The sequence below is a fragment of the Ostrea edulis genome, chromosome 6, assembly GCF_947568905.1.
Source record: "Ostrea edulis chromosome 6, xbOstEdul1.1, whole genome shotgun sequence".
Lineage (NCBI taxonomy): Eukaryota > Metazoa > Mollusca > Bivalvia > Ostreida > Ostreidae > Ostrea > Ostrea edulis.
In genome coordinates, this window is record NC_079169.1 from 77168837 (window position 1) to 77187694 (window position 18858).

Consider the following 18858-nt stretch of genomic DNA (forward strand, 5'->3'; position numbering starts at 1 on the left):
GTTAGTACTGTGCATTGTACAGATGTTTTGTAACATATTTTCAAGTGATTGTAGCTGAGTTTAGGAGTATTTTGACAGAATTAGAATAAAAGATATTGTATATTTTGGACAGGATTTATTGAAGGAGTTGGAAGAATTTGCTTTTAAAGGAATCCCAGATGTTCGGGGCAGCAGAGTGCAGGATGCACAAATCTTGGAAGAAATGGTGAGTCAATATTATTTCAATGACAACAAATTCAGAAAAAAGTTAGTACTGTGATCATATCTAATTTGGTGCAATATTTTTTTTGTATTTTCTATGCAAGGCATTGTGGTGCATGCAACGACAAATTTACAAGATGTGTGTATGGAAATCATTTAGTTTTATAAATAGTCTTATCATCATTTTGCTATTCAAATGACAAATAGAAGTCTTTTTATCTATCACAATGCCTAATTAGACTCTCATGGATGCTGTATTTAGGGAAAATTAGACTCTCCTGAGTACTGTATACATAGGGAAGTTTAGACTCATGAATACTGTATATATAGGGAAGTTTAGACTCATGAATACTGTATACAGGGTCCTGGGAAAATTAGACTGTCATGAATGCTGTATACATGGAAAATTTTGCCCCTGTATTTTATCTCATATGTGTGGTGTATATTGAAAGTGAGATAAAGCATTAGCTTTACCACACGCCCGTTTGATAAAGCACTTCCGGTCCGAACTACTTTTGACACTGTCCCCGCTTGGATGACATATTTTCTGTGTTTATGCATACCCATGCATGAAATAAAGCGTAAAACTTATTATTCTGTATCTATTTAGAATTTCTTTTATAGCAAAATTAAAAGATGTTGCCCCCACTGACATATAATGCAAGTTACCGGCCACAAAAATGCCAACTCGGTCTGTAACTACTCAAAAATTACGATCAGAAAACAAAATTAAATATGTGCACACTATTATCATCGACAAGGAATAGACCGTCTACTGGACAAGCCTAATCGAAAGTACCTCGACATGCTGCGGTACCAAGTATTCACAAGCACAGTCTCTTTTTTTCTGGAGCATATTAAATGTAGCAAATCTCAACAGCTTTACTTACTAGGCTAGGCCTATTTAAACTAAAGTGCCTCAGGATTTCCTCTCGCCCTCAGATCCAAAGAAACTACGTAAATAAAATCCAAATGCACAAACACTTCTACTTTTCATTGTAAACTGTTGAACATTCTAATAACGCTACATTAAAATATTACTTTCATCGATCGTTAGGCCTAATTCGTTATTACAATTGTTGATTTCAAAACGACGACGACATCAAACTTTTATCAGAAGGTCAGGCCTACGTCAAAAAATAAATACTTGGTCAATAGTTGTTACTTTGTTGGAATGGCAAAACCATTATAAATTATAAACTATAATCCCTTCTAAAACAATTTTCATCCATGGTTTCTTTTATAAAAATGCCCTTTTGTACTGTATATTAATGGTTTATAAGCGCACTATTTTTTCCCGCGTAAGGTAGACAGATTAAGCACGACGTCTGAGCCACGGATTTGAAACAAATTCAATCAGCTGTTTCTACCATACTGGGGATCATCTCAAAATTAAGTGAAAAGAAGACGCATGAGATAAATAGAACATCTATAATTGCGTATTTTGATATTTGGTTTATCCAACTTGTTGATATGGTGTATTTATTCGCTCGTCAAGCCTCGCGAATAAATACACCATATCAACGAGTTGGATAAACCAAATATCAAAACACACAATATAGATATCCTCTATATTATCACCCATTTCTCCCTCATACTGATGGGGCAAATTCAAAACTGGCAAGATTTAAATTTACTCATTATTTAATGCAGCAATAAAGGGTTTAGGGCAAACTTGAAATGGGACAAAATCATTTTTCGATGCATCTAGACAAAAATAACATGGGCCCGGTAGACAATATTTAATGATTTTACATTATTTACAAATCCAGGTATAAATGGTCAATAACAGACGGACAGCCAGCAATATTTCAATATCACAATAATTTTGCTTGACCTGTCCTTTTTATAGTCCTTAATCTCTCAACATAAAATGATAAAATCAACACCCTCAACATAAAATTCTCACATTTTGATTGCTTTCTTCAGAGTGACAAAGAGCATGAAGAGAAAATAAACGAACAAAGAGAGAAACAAAGGGAATTAATCCAGCAGCTGAAATCACAGTTAGAGGACTTAGAAAATTATGCTTATGAGGTAGGAATCTTCCATATCAAATTGTCAAAAATCAATGTTTGAAAATGAATTCGACCAATTCAACTTAATTAGTAGATTATCATCCAGGGTCACCAAAAAGTATGGGGTGGGTTGGAGGATTTTGTTTTTTGATTTTTATTTTCTGAGAAAATTTTTAAAGAGAAACGAGTTTTTTTTTTCAACAGAAGTTCATCATTTAATGCCAGATGGATATCAATCTATGCTATTTTTACAGACAAATTCCAGGGTTAGCTTTAATTTCAAACAGAAATATACTAAACTTCTTCAAGATTTACGCCTGTAAGAATGCGAGAAATTAACAAACCGTATACATTTGTAGATCTATTTTCTTCACGTGGCTTTTCACGTTGCTATACCGGAAATGTAAACAAGAAGTGTAAATACCGGAGTTGGACATGAAAATTTTCTGGAAATAGCAAGTTTTGCGAAATAAAAAAATTGGGGGCGGGCCAATTTTTGAGGGGGCGGGCGGGGGTGATGATCTATCAATTAAGTTGAATTGGCCTTAGGTGGAAAATATTTAGAAAGTTTGATGAATAGGAAATAACTGTTTATAGACAGGGGATGTTGAAGAATTGCCCACCAATAAAATGATGGAGAAACAGAGGGTTGTTATAGATGAATTAAAGACCAAACTGGACCTTAACATGGATGATTTTAACAAACTCAGGTACAATTAAAGTTTGGAGTATAGAGGCAATCAAGTATTGTTCCATAGTGTGTATTTCATTGTGTTTAAAATCATGCTATTCAGTATGTAAAAGACCTAAAATGATCTTTAAAAAAAATTATGAAATAAATTGTGATTTCTTTTAAATTTTTTTTTAAGAGTGACTTATTTTTTATCCAAGTTTGGAACACCTTATTTATAAAGCAATTTGAAATGCAGGGTGACCAATATGACTTGATTCACTGAGACAATATTGGGCCTCTTTTCTAAAAGATACTTGAGGATTGATGGCAGCCATACATTGATTCAGTCCAATATTGGTCGAGACAAAATTGGCTTTACTCTATAATCAGATCAATTATACATTTAGTCACTAAGTTTGGTTTAAATGATTATCTAGTAGACATGAGTGTGGCTGATTTTAGAAGTCATCTAAAAGGAATTTAAAGAGACAAGGGTAAAAAAGAATGCATGCCAAGTAGATGTTTTATGTTCTCAAAAGGAGGCCGTTGTGGCTTTTGATTGGCTGCCAGAAACAAGTATGCAAAGTCACCAATCTGGTGTTAATGACCAGTATCAAGTGTGTCTTACATACAGGATTGTAGGGTATTTCCAGCAGACCCTAAACAATTATATGTACATGTATTACACTTTTCTCAAAATGTATTCTAGCTATAAGATTAAGATAGTGATTAATTGTACATGTATCATGTTGTAGCACAGAAGATTTGAAAAATGTGGTGGATCATGCAATAGGACAGGTAGAGTTTACATTCAGTTCAGTCATCATATAAAAAATATGTATTGTTTGGAATAATCAATGTTTTCCTTTGTTTTGTTTTAATGTAAATTGATGTAGATCATCATCTACAAACTGCAGTGATTTATTTCTCTCTATGTGTGTGTAATGTCCCAGATGACCTTGAACTGTGGAGGTGTGTATCATTCTAGTAGTGTGAACTCTGTGAAATCATAGTTATTTGTGGTGGCTCACATTGTGGATTTTGTTGTTTTTACTTGGTATCCAACATAAGTATAACCAAACCATATTGTACAGTACACAGAACATTACTTACTGTTTGTCTGATGTAATTGTTACTGTTGCTCAAATAACATATTCATCATTTATTGATTCATCATTTATTGATTGGTTGTCTCTATGGAAATGACTGCAGTAACAGCATGGTTGAAACTGAAATGCTCAACTTGAATTATTTCATGCAATGAGTCATTTTTTCTTTAAACTCCGAGATTGAGAAAGAGTGTATCACTAATAAATATGGACAAGCAGTAAGTATACTGTAACCCATTGTTGTGTGGTTTCTACTCTTGATGACAAGAGAGACAAAATGAACCATGGTTAAGCCTATATCACAATGTATATGACTTGATTAAACATAACCGATCTCCAAAGTTTCGTCCTCACAAAGCAGAGAAAAATCATGAATAAAATGATTCCACAATGGATTGTAGAAAACACTCAGTAGAACAATATTTAGTGTAGAATTTCTTTCTTTCTAGATTGTTAACCCTGCCAAGGTGAAAGAAAAGCTTGTAGATCAGCTTAGAACTCAGGTGGTGGATTTAGAGAGGTTTATTTCATTCCTTCAAGGTAGGGAAGCTGGAGTTACCTCCCTTACTGCACAATCGCTTAGCTGTAACAATGCCATTACATATGTATTTTAACAATTCACAACTTACAGTAGTGATTCACAAATGTCTGTAGCTGCATCAATAACCCATAGCTTTATTTCTATGATAAACCAACTATCATAAGTGTCATGTTTTATTCACAAATGATGGATTGGAAAACTAGTTTGTAAATTAATTTGCCGAGTAGTTGTATTTTATTCACTTCCGTAGTTATTTTTTAAAAAAACATTTAAAATCTTAGATCTGCTCCAAAATATGAATAATGTCGCTGTGCATAGTTCTTGCACATTATTCATTTTATCTTAATGTTTTTTATGTCACTGGCAACTCAAATGGTAGCTGGTCATCCTTGAATGACATTAAAACAAAAGTTATATTTGTTTTGAACTAAGGTTTTCCGAAAGCTTAAAAATACTACAAGGAACTGTATAGTTTGTTTGTGAAGGATGTTTCTGGTTTAATCCATTGTAATATTGGTTAAAAGACACTTTAGATGTTGTCAATTTAAAAATCAGTTGTATACCTGTAGATTCTTTGTATTACATAAGTACATGATTTAGTGAAATGGCCATTCAACCTCAATTCCTAAGTGCTATACCCTGAAGAATTTTAGAATTGTATATGAATCGGTGATATATAAATTTTTATAAAAGCATGACTTTTGATTTTGCAAAAGAGGCTTTGTGAGAATTAACACCCGTATTGATTGCTTATGTATAAGGAGGGATCTACATTACCTCCGATTAAAGGAGGGTATATACTGGTAATATACAAGTATGCCCCAGGGAAGCTGTTTCTTTTGTGTGCAGATCTGTTATGCTGAGTTTATTTGATTTTGAACAATTCATTTTGCATTGTAGGGGAAGCCAGCAGCCCAGGGCCTCTAGGAAAAGTGAGATGTACCTGTCCAGTGCATAAGGTCAGCATTTCCCTGCATTAATCTATGAGAACTGGGATTTCTTACTCAATTGATAAGCAGATGCAATTTCTGAATTTGATTATTAAATCCTATCTATTGAAAAAGATCTCATGACTTATTGCTATTAGTATGCATCGTCCTTTGTGCGTTGACAATTGAACATTTTTAATCTCTTCTTGATAACTACCATTCAAATTCTTTATAAATTTGATATGCAACATTTTTAAGTCAAGGGGGACAAAAATCTCTCGAAGTTCTCGGTCTCTCAAAGTGAAATCATGGTCCTGATTTTTTTCTCTACATAACAAAGCAAATTTACTATCAATCTCGAGAACGTTCGATCTCTCGAAGTTCTCGATCTCTTGAAGTGAAGTTGGGTCCTGTAAAACACATTTCATTGTTTTCCACTCTCGATCTCTCGAAGTGGTGGTAGCATATACCCACCATTACCCAAGTGTGTAATAATTTCTGCTTGGGCCTTACCTGGATTTTGTTGAATGCAGGAGGGATAATTAGGTGTTTACATTGTTGAAACATCTCTGGTGCTTCTTTGTGGAGGTGGCACCCTTGAGTATATAATTGGCTAATTGGTCAGTTTACACCTTGCACTGGGGTTTTGAGTTGTGATAATTGAAATTATATATAATCCAACTAAAATCTATAATTTGTTTTGATGTGACAACAAGAGAGTAAGTTTTATACATGATTTTAAATCAAACAAACTCGAGAAATTTAACAGTCTGTAGATCTCTAAATCATTTAGAGATCTACAGACTGTTAAATTTCTCGAGTTTGTTCTTTGTGTAAAGTTACTCTAAAACAACGTTTTACTCATTCGTTAGAATTTGTGTTTTGGGTAAAGCGATATAACATTGTGCACTGTTTAGTTTGCGATAGTAAAGCATCATCGGAGCTTGGTTTTATATACCTATCTAAGCATGATTAAAGAACAAATAGATACATAAACTTCGAAATGTTTTTATTAATGCAAAATAAGGTTTTTTATTTTGATATCAAAGTACCTGACGAATATGAAGGAAAACATGTCAAAACGATATCGTATGATCTTGTTGGTATACATTTCCGGTTACTGTAAAATCTGAACCATACCGGTGGACCTTCAATTTCCGAAGTTCGAACTCTCGATTTCTCAAAGTTTTATCAAGGTCCCTTGAATTTCGAGTTATCGAGAGTCACCTGTATTTGTAAGAAAAACTAAATACATAGTTATGATGTAGAGTAGGAAGGTCTTTACCAAATTGTAAATTTCATGATCCCAGGGGTAGAAGTTCTGACTTTTAAGAACACATTTCACAAGTGTTAGATTTCATATATCATATCCCATGCTATAGTGATACCTTTAACTCATACTAAGGTGACTGATAAGGAGGTGTGTGGTCCTCATGTTTTAGGTGAGGGAGGGTGTATAGGTGGGGGAGGGTGTATAGGTGGGGGAGGGTGTATAGTTGTCCTCTCTGTCTTTCTATCCAAAACTTTAAACTTGCTCATAACTTTTGAATAGGGAGTTCATTGGACTCTCATATTTCTTGTGACAGAACTTTTTTTTTTTTGGTACAAAAACTTATATCCTTGTGATATAAGAAAACCTAACCTATTGAATGTCTCCTGAACTAGTTAAATTAAGGCTTTTATATGAATATATAGGTACTTTGTAGCAAGACTTTTCATTTGATTCCATGATGTTGGACTTTTTGACCGTGAACTTGGAGCTTGACCCACTTTTAAGAAAACCTAACGTATTCAATATCTCCTGAACTATCTAAGGTTGAGCTTTCGTATTTTATATTTAGATTTCTTATGATAAAACCTTTTATTGCATACCATATTTTACTTTGACCTTGACCTCCAGAACAGCTAGGTCGTGTTAGTAGTATTGGTGTTGAGGCATCCTTGTTGTGTGAATTCAAGTTCAGTTATGCCGTGACCCTTAAGGGCTATTTATGGGCCACTATATGATGTCTAATTTTTAGGTCACCTGAGTAAACTCAGGTGACCTATTGCAATTGGTTGTCGTCTGTCGTCGTGCGTTGTGCATCTTGCATCAACAATTGAACATTTTAACTTCTTGATAACTACCAGTCCAATTCCTTTCAATTTTGGTATGAAGCATCTTTGGGACAAGGGGGACATAGATTGTAAATTTCAGGACTCCAGCACCTTAGGGGCGGGGAAAAAACTGCCCAAAATTGACCAATGTTCAAAATCTTCTTCTCAAGAACTGCACATCTGTAAGAAAAACTAAATGCATCGTGATGTAGAGCACGAAGGCCTTTACCAAAATTGTAAATTTCATGATATCCGGGGTAGGGGTTCTGACCCCAGGGTGGGGCCAAACTTGGTATATAGTGTTTATGTGTAAAACACTTAAATAACATCTTCTTTAGTGCTTATATTGATACTAAATTGAAACTAAATGGATAGAGCAGGTAATCCTTTACCAAAATTGTAAATTTGATGATCCCCAGAGTAGGGGTTCTGACCCCAGGGTGGGCCTGCTTAGTATATAGTATTTATGTGTAAGTTTGCTGTTACTGTATAAAATCTAAATGCATACTTAGGAATAGCAGAAAAGATGTACAAAAAATGGTGAATTTCCAAATTAGTCATATCTTTTGATGTTTTAATGTTAATACACCTATTATTTAAAGCCTTTCATCAGTGTATGCACTTTTGAGGGCAGTGAAGTTTTAAGAACACATCTTGTTTTATACTGTTGCTGAACATTAGAATTTAGCTTAGATGGTCAGAACAGGAAATTTTTTCTAGATTTCATAGCCTCTGGGGGTAGTGATACTTTTTCACTAGTATTCAGGTGACCGATAAGGCCATTGGGCCTCTTGTTTTAAATTGGAATTAAGAATTTAAAAAATCTTTTTTTTAAAAATGATAACAACTAAATAGCAGGACCATGGTGACTTGGGTGAGTGATGAGGCCCATGGGCGTCTTGTTTAGTGTTAAATAATGAAACCTGTCTTAAAGATCTCAGTCCCTAGAAGTTTTAAGAAATTGAAAAGTTCAAGGTCACTGGGAGGGATATTTTTTTTTTAAAAAGTTCACAAGGACATGATCTAATTTAAAATGACATCTTTTGGTCTGCTCACCTACAATTGCTTTTGTGTAGCGATTGTAGGTGAGTAAATTTTAAAAAAGATCTCATATCAATTGTATTGACAAGGATATTAAAACCTCTGATGTCCTTATGGACTTTTGGGGGTTGAATACAAAGATAGATTTGGGAACCCTTGATGGAGATTTGGAATAACTTGAACTCTCGTTTCTATTCAGTTTCCAGACGACAGTTCAGATACCTCCAAAGATTGTTGCACAGGAATACCCCACAACCAGAATCATCGACTAAAGGAGAAAGAAGATCGGCAAAACAATGTTAAAGATACTCAGGCCTTTGTCAAGAAGACTCTAGCAATACTACAGATGTTCATCATTACACAGTTTGGATGTGGGACAGGGGAATTCAAGCGGAACATGATGAAGAAGACACCTAAAGGAAATCACTGGGGGTGGGTTTACTAGAGCCAGCTGAAGAGTCAGGCACAGATATATTTTGATTTAACTTACGATAGGGATGTCAGCTGAGGTTTACACCATTATCTATAGAATGGGATTAATTTGTAATATTATTAAACATTTACATATGGATTTCTTCACAAAATATTTTGTACATGACAAATACAGAAATAATCTAGCCCTACTTAAGTCTGTGTTGATTATGATCTCTTTCATCCCTTTTGTTTTAGAACAATAAAAGTACCTCATTTTTAAACAAAATAATGAACAATAAGCCCTAAATTATTTGTATTTGATGATAAAATTATTAGATTTTATTGAGTTATTTTGCATTATACTGAGTTTGATTGATTAATTTTTTTCAGGGACCTAAGGGCTAGGTTAGAATTAGCTATTAACAAAACTCTAGAACTGGCGCAGAAACAGGAGGAGGAACCGAAAGAGGACCAGAGTGAATATGGCAGTGACTCAGAGGAGGTAAATTCACAAAATATGAACCCTTACAATATGATAAGATTCCACAGCTCTCCTCCTAAAGGTCATAGGAGATGATGTTAAAAAAAAAATTGTTTTGCACAAAAATGTGTTCTTTAATTACTTAACACATGTGAATAAGTCATTCAGAAAAAATTGTAAGGTAACAGATGCTACAGACCATCAAATGTTGCTGTGGTGTGAAGTATCAAAATAGTAAGATGACTTATCTCCCTTGCTTGATGACGTCAAAAGAGACCAGCCTGACGCAAATGTGTATTTGTTTATACTAACAACTGCAGGTTTTAGCTATCAAAATGTTCAATGTGCTTACATTCAACTGTAATGTAGCAAGTCAGGTATTTCAATATTCTTTTGTCTAAATGATCCAACGTTCAGAAAGACTTGGGTGTGAAATCTACACTGATAACACAGAACTTGAAGTTGTTTGACAATCATTTTACGCAATTACGGGGGTTGATGAGGATCAGTTTTGTTATCGTATACACTCTACTTTGGCAAACACTAATGGGTTTATGAAATTTTATCCTCGACCTGATGCAGTTTTAACTATTTTCGATTGCAGACCAACTGCAAGCATGGCAAAGACCAGAAAATCTTGCATAATGTTGACTGTATAATGACGGTAGTACAGATATTCATAATTTAGCATAAACATGATCTACGGTAATTTGTTTAGAAATGAAATTTGACCCTGAAATAGTCATATGAAGCTCTTCTGATCAGAATCTTTTTCTCTGAATATATATTAAGTAAATAAATTGAAGATGAATAGGTTTAACTTTACATGTTGAAAGTTGCATTATCAGACCCCCCCCCCCCCCCTCTTTCTCTCTCTTTTTCTGTTTGAAAAGAATGTTCAAAGCAAATTGTGGAGCGATATTGAAATTACAAGTTTTTATATTAGGTGAAATAAACCAATTTTTATGGTCATGCAAGAGTTGAGGGATGATTTTTTTTTCAAATGAAGCACTAATTTGCATGTTGGTTTCCTTATTGGGCACAAAATTTAAAACCAAAAAATAACATATATTGATTATGTTAATAATCAGAGTTTATTCCCAAAACACAAATTCTTTCATAATTTCCCAGATAAGTTGAATACCTAATAGATATTGAATATCCCACAGGGAACCCCCCTATATAGAATCACGTGATGTTACTGACCAATCAGATCAGTTTACAATCTTGGTTGTTTCAACAGTCGTGTTTACGTACAGTGTCTATTTTCATACCTCCTCCTCCCCATCCACCAACCATTTGCTGGAGTACATGATATGCAAATAAGGGTTCATGATGGGGGCTTATGCAGCTGTTACTGACCTGCATATTTGGCATATTACTTCATGGTATGTTTACCATTTGACTTCTCCCAAGCATGGGATAATGTACATTTATCATTCAGCATCCTTTCAGAGTACTCCTGTTATGATAATTATCAATCGCATCCTGGGCAAGCATTGCTCTACTCAGGTAGGATTACTCTGCTCCTTACACAGGTGCTAGTGGACATAGCTCATATAGGCAAGCATTCCTTGTCCTCAACCTTCATGTATCAGGTGCTAGTGAGCATGTTTCATGCTAGTGGACATAGCTCATATAGGCAAGCATTCCTTGCCCTCAGCCTTCATGTATCAGGTGCTAGTGAGCATGTTTCATATTGCTCTCAGCCTGTAGTTTATCCAATTCCACAGAGTAATTTCTATCTTGTCTCAATCATAACTTGAATTTTCTTTTTCGGTGCTGCTGATAAATACTGTGTAATATATTACCTAGCTGCATGAGCCCTAAATGCAAAATTTTAAGTATTAGATTAAAAGATGAAATTCAAGATTCTCTCTGTTGTTTTTTGGGTAATAAATAAATGTTAAGTAAAGTGAAAGTAAGTTATTCTTCATATAGGCCCTAATGTCACAAATTTTATCGTAAATGAATGTTAAGTAGCCACTTATATTTATTATTATATTCACCTATTAAACTAAAATAGCTGCACACGATACTTGTAAAAATCTTATGAAAATAAATTCAAAATACGAGGCTCACAAAGTGTGCAAAGGAAATTCTGATCTGGCTATAAAATATATCTGAGTCAGGGTGGGACTTGGGCACATAAAATCAAAGGGGAATGAGGGGGTGCCCACCTTTTTTGTCAATCAACCTTCAACTTGAACCCCCCCCCCCCCTTTTGGAAAAAAACCCCAGATGCTGTGTGTCTGCATGGGGTTGAAATAGCACAAGTAATAACTATCTATATTTCTCTTATTGTCATCAGAGAATGTTCTCTGAAATTATCATTAACCAGTCAGTTTTATTTCAGCGGATTCGGAATAAATAGGACCTTGATCGATCTTCTTGTTTGTGCTCCGATGAAAAATCATCGATGTGGTTCACATTTGCATTAATTATGAGTTCATGGTGATATCCTTGTGCAACAAACTATGGTTTCCCATTCAAAATCCGCCCCAGTTGCGAATAAATCATCTATGGGTGTGCTTTTGTTTTGATTCGCAAATCTGAGTGTGGTCTCTTATGATGTCACAAATTCAGGAAATCAGGAACGATAATCGGGTAACGATTTTCTATTCCGACTACCTTTGCACTTCAATTTTTTCAAGTTAATATCGTTATTAATTTTAAAAAAGGAAGAATCTATGAAACAAAGTTGATAATTATGGAGAGAAAAGGTATTGTTAAAAACAATGTTCGAAATTAACCATAGACCGATAGACCGAGTCTATGTTAAATGACACCGGTCTATGCCAATTGTAATTGGGATAGACCAAATTGTCTCTGCCAATTTTCTAGATTTAAAGCAAAAGAGTTATCCCAAAAGTCAATGTCTAATAAACGTTATGAGGAAAGGAAGAAATTGTTATGGAAATGGAAAGAAAATATGCTTTCTAAGTATTCATTAGAAGTAAATAATAATGTTTTAAATTTGTTGGTTTTTTTTTCAATGTTGCGATCTATGCCAATTCGATGAGGTCTATGTCATCTTGTTTTGGCATAGACCCGTGGTCTATACCAAGTTTTGAACCAATTTCGAACACTGTTAAATCCGTCTCCTATGACCTTTAAGGTATTCTCCTGTTTCTAGCATGAAGTGGTTCATTACAAATTGTGTAACTATGTCAGGACAGGGTAGTAACCTCTTATGTAAGTACTAAAATATTAATGTACAATGACACACTACAGATAACGTGACGAAAAGAGAAAATATTCATCAGGTCAATATCTGATGAGATAATCTTCTTTGTTTTAAAAATGAATGTAGGTTAGGTTAGATTATGTGATATTCCGTATGTCAGGTTACCTGAGTAATATAATGCTGAATATTACTGTTAAACTGTTACCTGTGTAATATAATGCTGAATATTACTGTTAAACTGTTACCTGAGTAATATAATGCTGAATATTACTGTTAAACTGTTACCTGAGTAATATAATGCTGAATATTACTGTTAAACTGTTACCTGTGTAATATAATGCTGAATATTACTGTTAAACTGTTACCTGTGTTATATAATGCTGAATATTACTGCTGAACAGTTACCTGAGTAATATAATGCTGAATATTAGTGTTAAACTGTTACCTGAATAATATAATGTTGAATATTACTGTTAAACTGTTACCTGTGTTGTTGAACTGTTACCTGTGTTATATAATGCTGAATATTACTGCTAAACAGTTACCTGAGTAATATAATGCTGAATATTAGTGTTAAACTGTTACCTGAGTAATATAATGTTGAATATTACTGTTAAACTGTTACCTGTGTAATATAATGCTGAATATTACTGCTAAACAGTTACCTGTGTAATATAATGCTGAATATTAGTGTTAAACAGTTACCTGAGTAATATAACGCTGAATATTACTGCTAAACAGTTACCTGTGTAATATAATGCTGAGTATTAGTGTTAAACTGTTACCAGGTCCTGTGTTATATAATGCTGAATATTAGTGTTAAACTGTTACCTATGTAATATGCTGAATATTACTGCTAAACAGTTACCTGAGTAATATAATGCTGAATATTAGTGTTAAACTGTTACCTGAGTAATATAATGCTGAATATTATTGTTAAACTGTTACCTGAGTAATATAATGCTGAATATTAGTGTTAAACAGTTACCTGAGTAATATAATGCTGAATATTACTGTTAAACTGTTACCTGTGTAATATAATGCTGAATATGACTGTTAAACTGTTACCAGGTCCTGTGTTATATAATGCTGAATATTACTGTTAAACTGTTACCTGTGTTATATAATACTGAATATTACTGTTAAACTGTTACCTGTGTAATATAATGCTGAATATTAGTGTTAAACTGTTACCTTTGTAATATAATTCTGAATATTACTGTTAAACTGTTACCTGTGTAATATAATGCTGAATATTAGTGTTAAACTGTTACCTGTGTAATATAATACTGAATATTACTGTTAAAGTGTTACCTGTGTAATATAATGCAGAATATTACTGTTAAACGGTTACCTGTGTAATATAATACTGAATATTAGTGTTAAACTGTTACTAGTGTTAGTAATATAATGCTGAATATTAGTGTTAAACTGTTACCTGTGTAATATAATGCTGAATATTAGTGTTAAACTGTTACTAGTGTTAGTAATATAATACTGAATATTAGTGTTAAACTGTTACTAGTGTTAGTAATATAATACTGAATATTAGTGTTAAACTGTTACTAGTGTTAGTAATATAATACTGAATATTAGTGTTAAACTGTTACTAGTGTTAGTAATATAATGCTGAATATTAGTGTTAAACTGTTACCTGTGTAATATAATGCTGAATATTACTATTAAACTGTTACTAGTGTAATATAATGCTGAATATTACTGTTAAACTGTTACTGGTGTAATATAATGCTGAATATTACTGTTGAACTGTTACCTGTGTAATATAATACTGAATATTACTGTTAAAGTGTTACCTGTGTAATATAATGCAGAATATTACTGTTAAACTGTTACCTGTGTAATATAATGCAGAATATTACTGTTAAACTGTTACCTGAGTAACATAATACTGAATATTACTGTTAAACTGTTACGTGTGTAATATAATGCAGAATATTAGTGTTGAACTGATTTTTGTCGTAATGTCATTGAAATGTTAAACTTTTATGAAATTTTTTTCAGGGTCAAGAACAGAGTAGCCCAGCTCTCACTCAGTGTGTGAGGAAAGACCTAGCCATGGCTATCCGAGATCTGATGCAGCATGGTCTCATGGAGGTGAGCTTTGTCCTTCACACGGACATGTAGAAACTATCCGCAGTATCTAATCACATTGATATGCATGCATGTTTATAACAAGATCAACAAAACTGTGATCGTTTAACTATTGACCCGCAGGATAGTAAATTGTTTGCCATTATCAGGCTAATGGTAAATATGGTGAAGGGCATCACCTCTTGCAGATGAACGCTGGTAAACAGTGTTATGACATGCAATAAATTTATTTATGAATAATTTTCTTCTATTTCCAAACATAATTGCATTTAATGAAAAACAGGGACTTTAGACTGCTTTGTATAGTATTGACATACATATTGCTCCCCCCCCCCCCCCCCACCCTTCAGGTAATTAAATCAATGTATTCACCTCATCAAAGTAGATAATCATATAATTGCCTCTACAAATTTGAACATAGGGTGTTAGAGTATGTACAGTGTACATGTTATTGCGGAAATGAATGCAAACTTTTGAATACTATGTGATTGTGCACTGTAGTTTCTGATAGATGTACGACTGGAATTGTAATAATGCAGTGTCTTTAGTAGTAAAAGTTCTTATGGGCCATGATCACAGACTTCAGACACAGGAATTTATATACATATCTGAATTATTCACCTTCCTTACTTCCATTTTGTTTTATGGTCATTTTATTTTGGTGTTATTTTATAAGTGCAAATTTTACAGAGTGAGTTCAAATTATTTTACACAGAGTGAGTTCAAATTATTTTACACAGGGTGAGTTTAAATTATTTTACACTGGTTGAGTTTAAATTATTTTACACAGAGTCATTTTAAATTATTTTACACAGATCGAGTTAAATTTTTTTTTTTTTTACACAGGGTGAGTTTGAATTATTTTACACAGGATGAGTTTAAATTATTTTACACAGAGTCATTTGAAATTATTTTACACAGAGTGAGTTTAAATTATTTTACACAGGGGGAGTTTAAATTTTCCCATTGGCTTTGGTAAATTTTAATGAAAGGGGGTGAAATTATTTCTCAATGAATGTGAGCAAAGATTTCCCATTACTGATAATTTAAAGTTCAATGTGTTACCTTGTACTCCACTGTTTTTTAAGTTTACAATAGTATATATACAAATTCAGCTCAAGTCCACACAATCAGAAATGGAGGAGGAAAAACCAAGTTTATCTGTTTGATTGTAAATTACTCTGTGAAATGTGAAAAGAATCTCTCAGCCACACCAGAGTGGTGGAAGGCACTGCTCTCTCTCTTTGGATCCACAAGTGTACACTTAATTTTAATACAGAAAGAAAAAAATGCTATAGCTGCATAATGAGTTCTTGCATCATGTTTATGATTAATTATAATACTTTGAAATTTGGAACAAAAGAAATCTAGGTTACAATGAGATAACAAAGTATTCCATTGACTTCTTAGTGACACGAGTGCATTACACCTCTGATAACTTTGTTTATTTGTTTGTACAACTTGTCATATGTTCCGTTACCTACATAATCTAGATATCTCACTTATCTCCCTTGTTTACCTTTGTTTACCTCTGAACAAACAGTATCATCTGTTCTCGTTTGATTTAGTGGGATCCTGAAAAGTGAGAATAGGAAAGATAAAATGCAATATACACACTCATTTTAGGTGTGTGAAAGGTATCTGTTCGAGAGGTATCTGAACAAATAATTGCATGTCCGTGTGAAGAATACTGGTTGTTAGAATTACATATATGTGTTACAAAATAAGATACTAGCTTCCAGTCAGTAAGTTCTTTCTTTGGGTAGAAGTTCAGATATACATTGTAGTAGCTAAAAAAACAGTGGTTTATAAGCAAGTGTGTAATAAAATGGCAAGTAATATTCATTCTAAGATACACGTTGATAGGAAATGGATGCAACTTTTAGTATATTAAATCCTAAGTTTATTGTCAGACAGAGTAAGAGTGTGGTCAGTCCTATAATCTAGGTGTTGTGTATTGTCAGACAGAGTAAGAGTGTGGTCAGTCCTATAATCTAGGTGTTGTGTATTGTAGGTTGTACAGAGTAAGAGTATGGTCAGTCCTATAATCTAGGTGTTGTGTATTGTCAGACAGAATAAGAGTGTGGTCAGTCCTATAATCTAGGTGTTGTGTATTGTCAGACAGAATAAGAGTGTGGTCAGTCCTATAATCTAGGTGTTGTGTATTGTCAGACAGAGTAAGAGTGTGGTCAGTCCTATAATCTAGGTGTTGTGTATTGTCAGACAGAGTAAGAGTGTGGTCAGTCCTATAATCTAGGTGTTGTGTATTGTAAGTTGGACAGAATAAGAGTGTGGTCAGTCCTATAATCTAGGTGTTGTGTATTGTCAGACAGAGTAAGAGTGTGGTCAGTCCTATAATCTAGGTGTTGTGTATTGTAGGTTGGACAGAGTAAGAGTATGGTGCCCTTTGGCTGTATCCCAAACAGATCGGCGGCCATCACACAATCCTTGCATGCGTGGGATTTACTGCTGAAGTTCTATGAAATGAAAGTAAGTTGTATTATTATTGCGAATAAAAAATTATGGAAAAGTGCAGTGTCCATCAAGTATTCTTTTAAACAATAAATTGCTTTCTTCGTTGTTTTATCAGGTGATGACATAACTGCTAACATGGGTTATGAATTTTTTCTGCAACGCTTGGAACCTTTATCACCCGATAAAACATCAAAGAAAGACAGCTTATTGTTTATACTGATAGTTTTATGTATTTTAAAAAAATATAATCTAGATTTAAGTACTTTTATTAATATCATTGTTGACTCATTCGTTACTTTTAACGAAACAGCCAACATACCTTTTGACCTTGACGCACCATTTTTGGTAATTATTACATGGAAAGTGGTACTAAAAAAACGGTCGAGGATGAAAACAATGTAAATTTCAAAAGAAATATAAGAGAAAAGATTCAGTGAATATAAATGGTGTAATGTAGATACTGTAAAATCATTAATTTTCATGAGTGTCTCAGTTTTATATGCCTGTTGTAGGCAGGTTATATTTTGGTGCAGTGCAGCTGCCCATATGTACATCTGTCAGCATCTTGTGGGTCAGTAGAAATAGTATTTATAAAGTTAGGATCATCAAACAAGAATCCTATTGTTTTTCAAGGTCATAGGTCTAACTTACATGGTTTTATGGCTAGGATCATCAAACTTGTTACACATGTCCCCAGTGATTAGAGGAAGAAGCCTGGGTAATTCTGGAGGTACAAAACAAAACAAGATGGAAACAGTTATACACATGTAATAAGGCTAGGATCATCAAACGGTGATGCACATATCCAGCCCTTGTATAATTGTATGGTGCAATATTTCTTTGTGCGTGTCTCTTCATCCATCAGCACCTTATGGGAAAGATGAAAAGAGAACTAACAATGCTACAATAGTCAAACCTGGTACACATGGTGAGAGGGAGCTGCCTGGTCTTAAGGTCAAGGTCATATTTTCATGGGTAATCATGAAGGAAAAACAGTATCAGTAAGACTATGGTTGTCATGTTCCCATGGTATTGGTGTCAATTATATTTTTAAAGGTAACAATTTTACTTCTGAAGTTAGACATTATTAGAGAAATCTTTCTTCAATTTGATATTTAAGAAAGCCATCTTAGAACTAACATTTGTTTAATATCATCTGAGATTAGAGAGAGTGATGAAAGAATACACAGGATGTTAATCCTTTCTCTGATTACTATTTCATCAATGACTGGACTGGTGTATTTTGCTGCACAAGTGTTGCTCTTGTTGTTTTGTGGTATCCAGGAATTTAAGCCCTCGTTGAACACAGAAGAGAAATTGAAGTATAAGATGGAATAACAATTCATCAACTAAGAGATCAGATGTACATGCTTATTTTTCTTCCGGCCATGAAAGTTTGACACCATGAAAACTTTGCATCTTCTCTAGAAACCATGCCAGATTTGACTCGTATGAAAAATGTTTTTATTGTGTAGGATTCAAAATTGCATTTTCAAGTCAAACTCTTTTAGGGTCAGGGAAAAAATCGGTTATTGTGCAAAATTTTATACTGTATATTGAACAAAAAAAATACTTGAAGA

The 18858-nt window shown here is 33.7% G+C and overlaps 1 protein-coding gene across 1 annotated transcript in view; it reads left to right on the forward strand.

Annotated features, from left to right (window-relative positions):
- LOC125682955 (RUN domain-containing protein 1-like) overlaps positions 1–18858 on the forward strand; it is a 30593-nt gene that overhangs the window by 5090 nt on the left and 6645 nt on the right. Inside the window, exons 4-13 of the mRNA XM_048923597.2 lie at positions 113–205; positions 2131–2238; positions 2817–2929; positions 3648–3690; positions 4451–4541; positions 5443–5501; positions 8809–9041; positions 9414–9525; positions 14714–14806; positions 17183–17293. Of these exons, the coding sequence (XP_048779554.2) occupies positions 113–205; positions 2131–2238; positions 2817–2929; positions 3648–3690; positions 4451–4541; positions 5443–5501; positions 8809–9041; positions 9414–9525; positions 14714–14806; positions 17183–17293 (1056 nt within the window). The remainder of the gene's footprint in view (positions 1–112; positions 206–2130; positions 2239–2816; positions 2930–3647; positions 3691–4450; positions 4542–5442; positions 5502–8808; positions 9042–9413; positions 9526–14713; positions 14807–17182; positions 17294–18858) is intronic.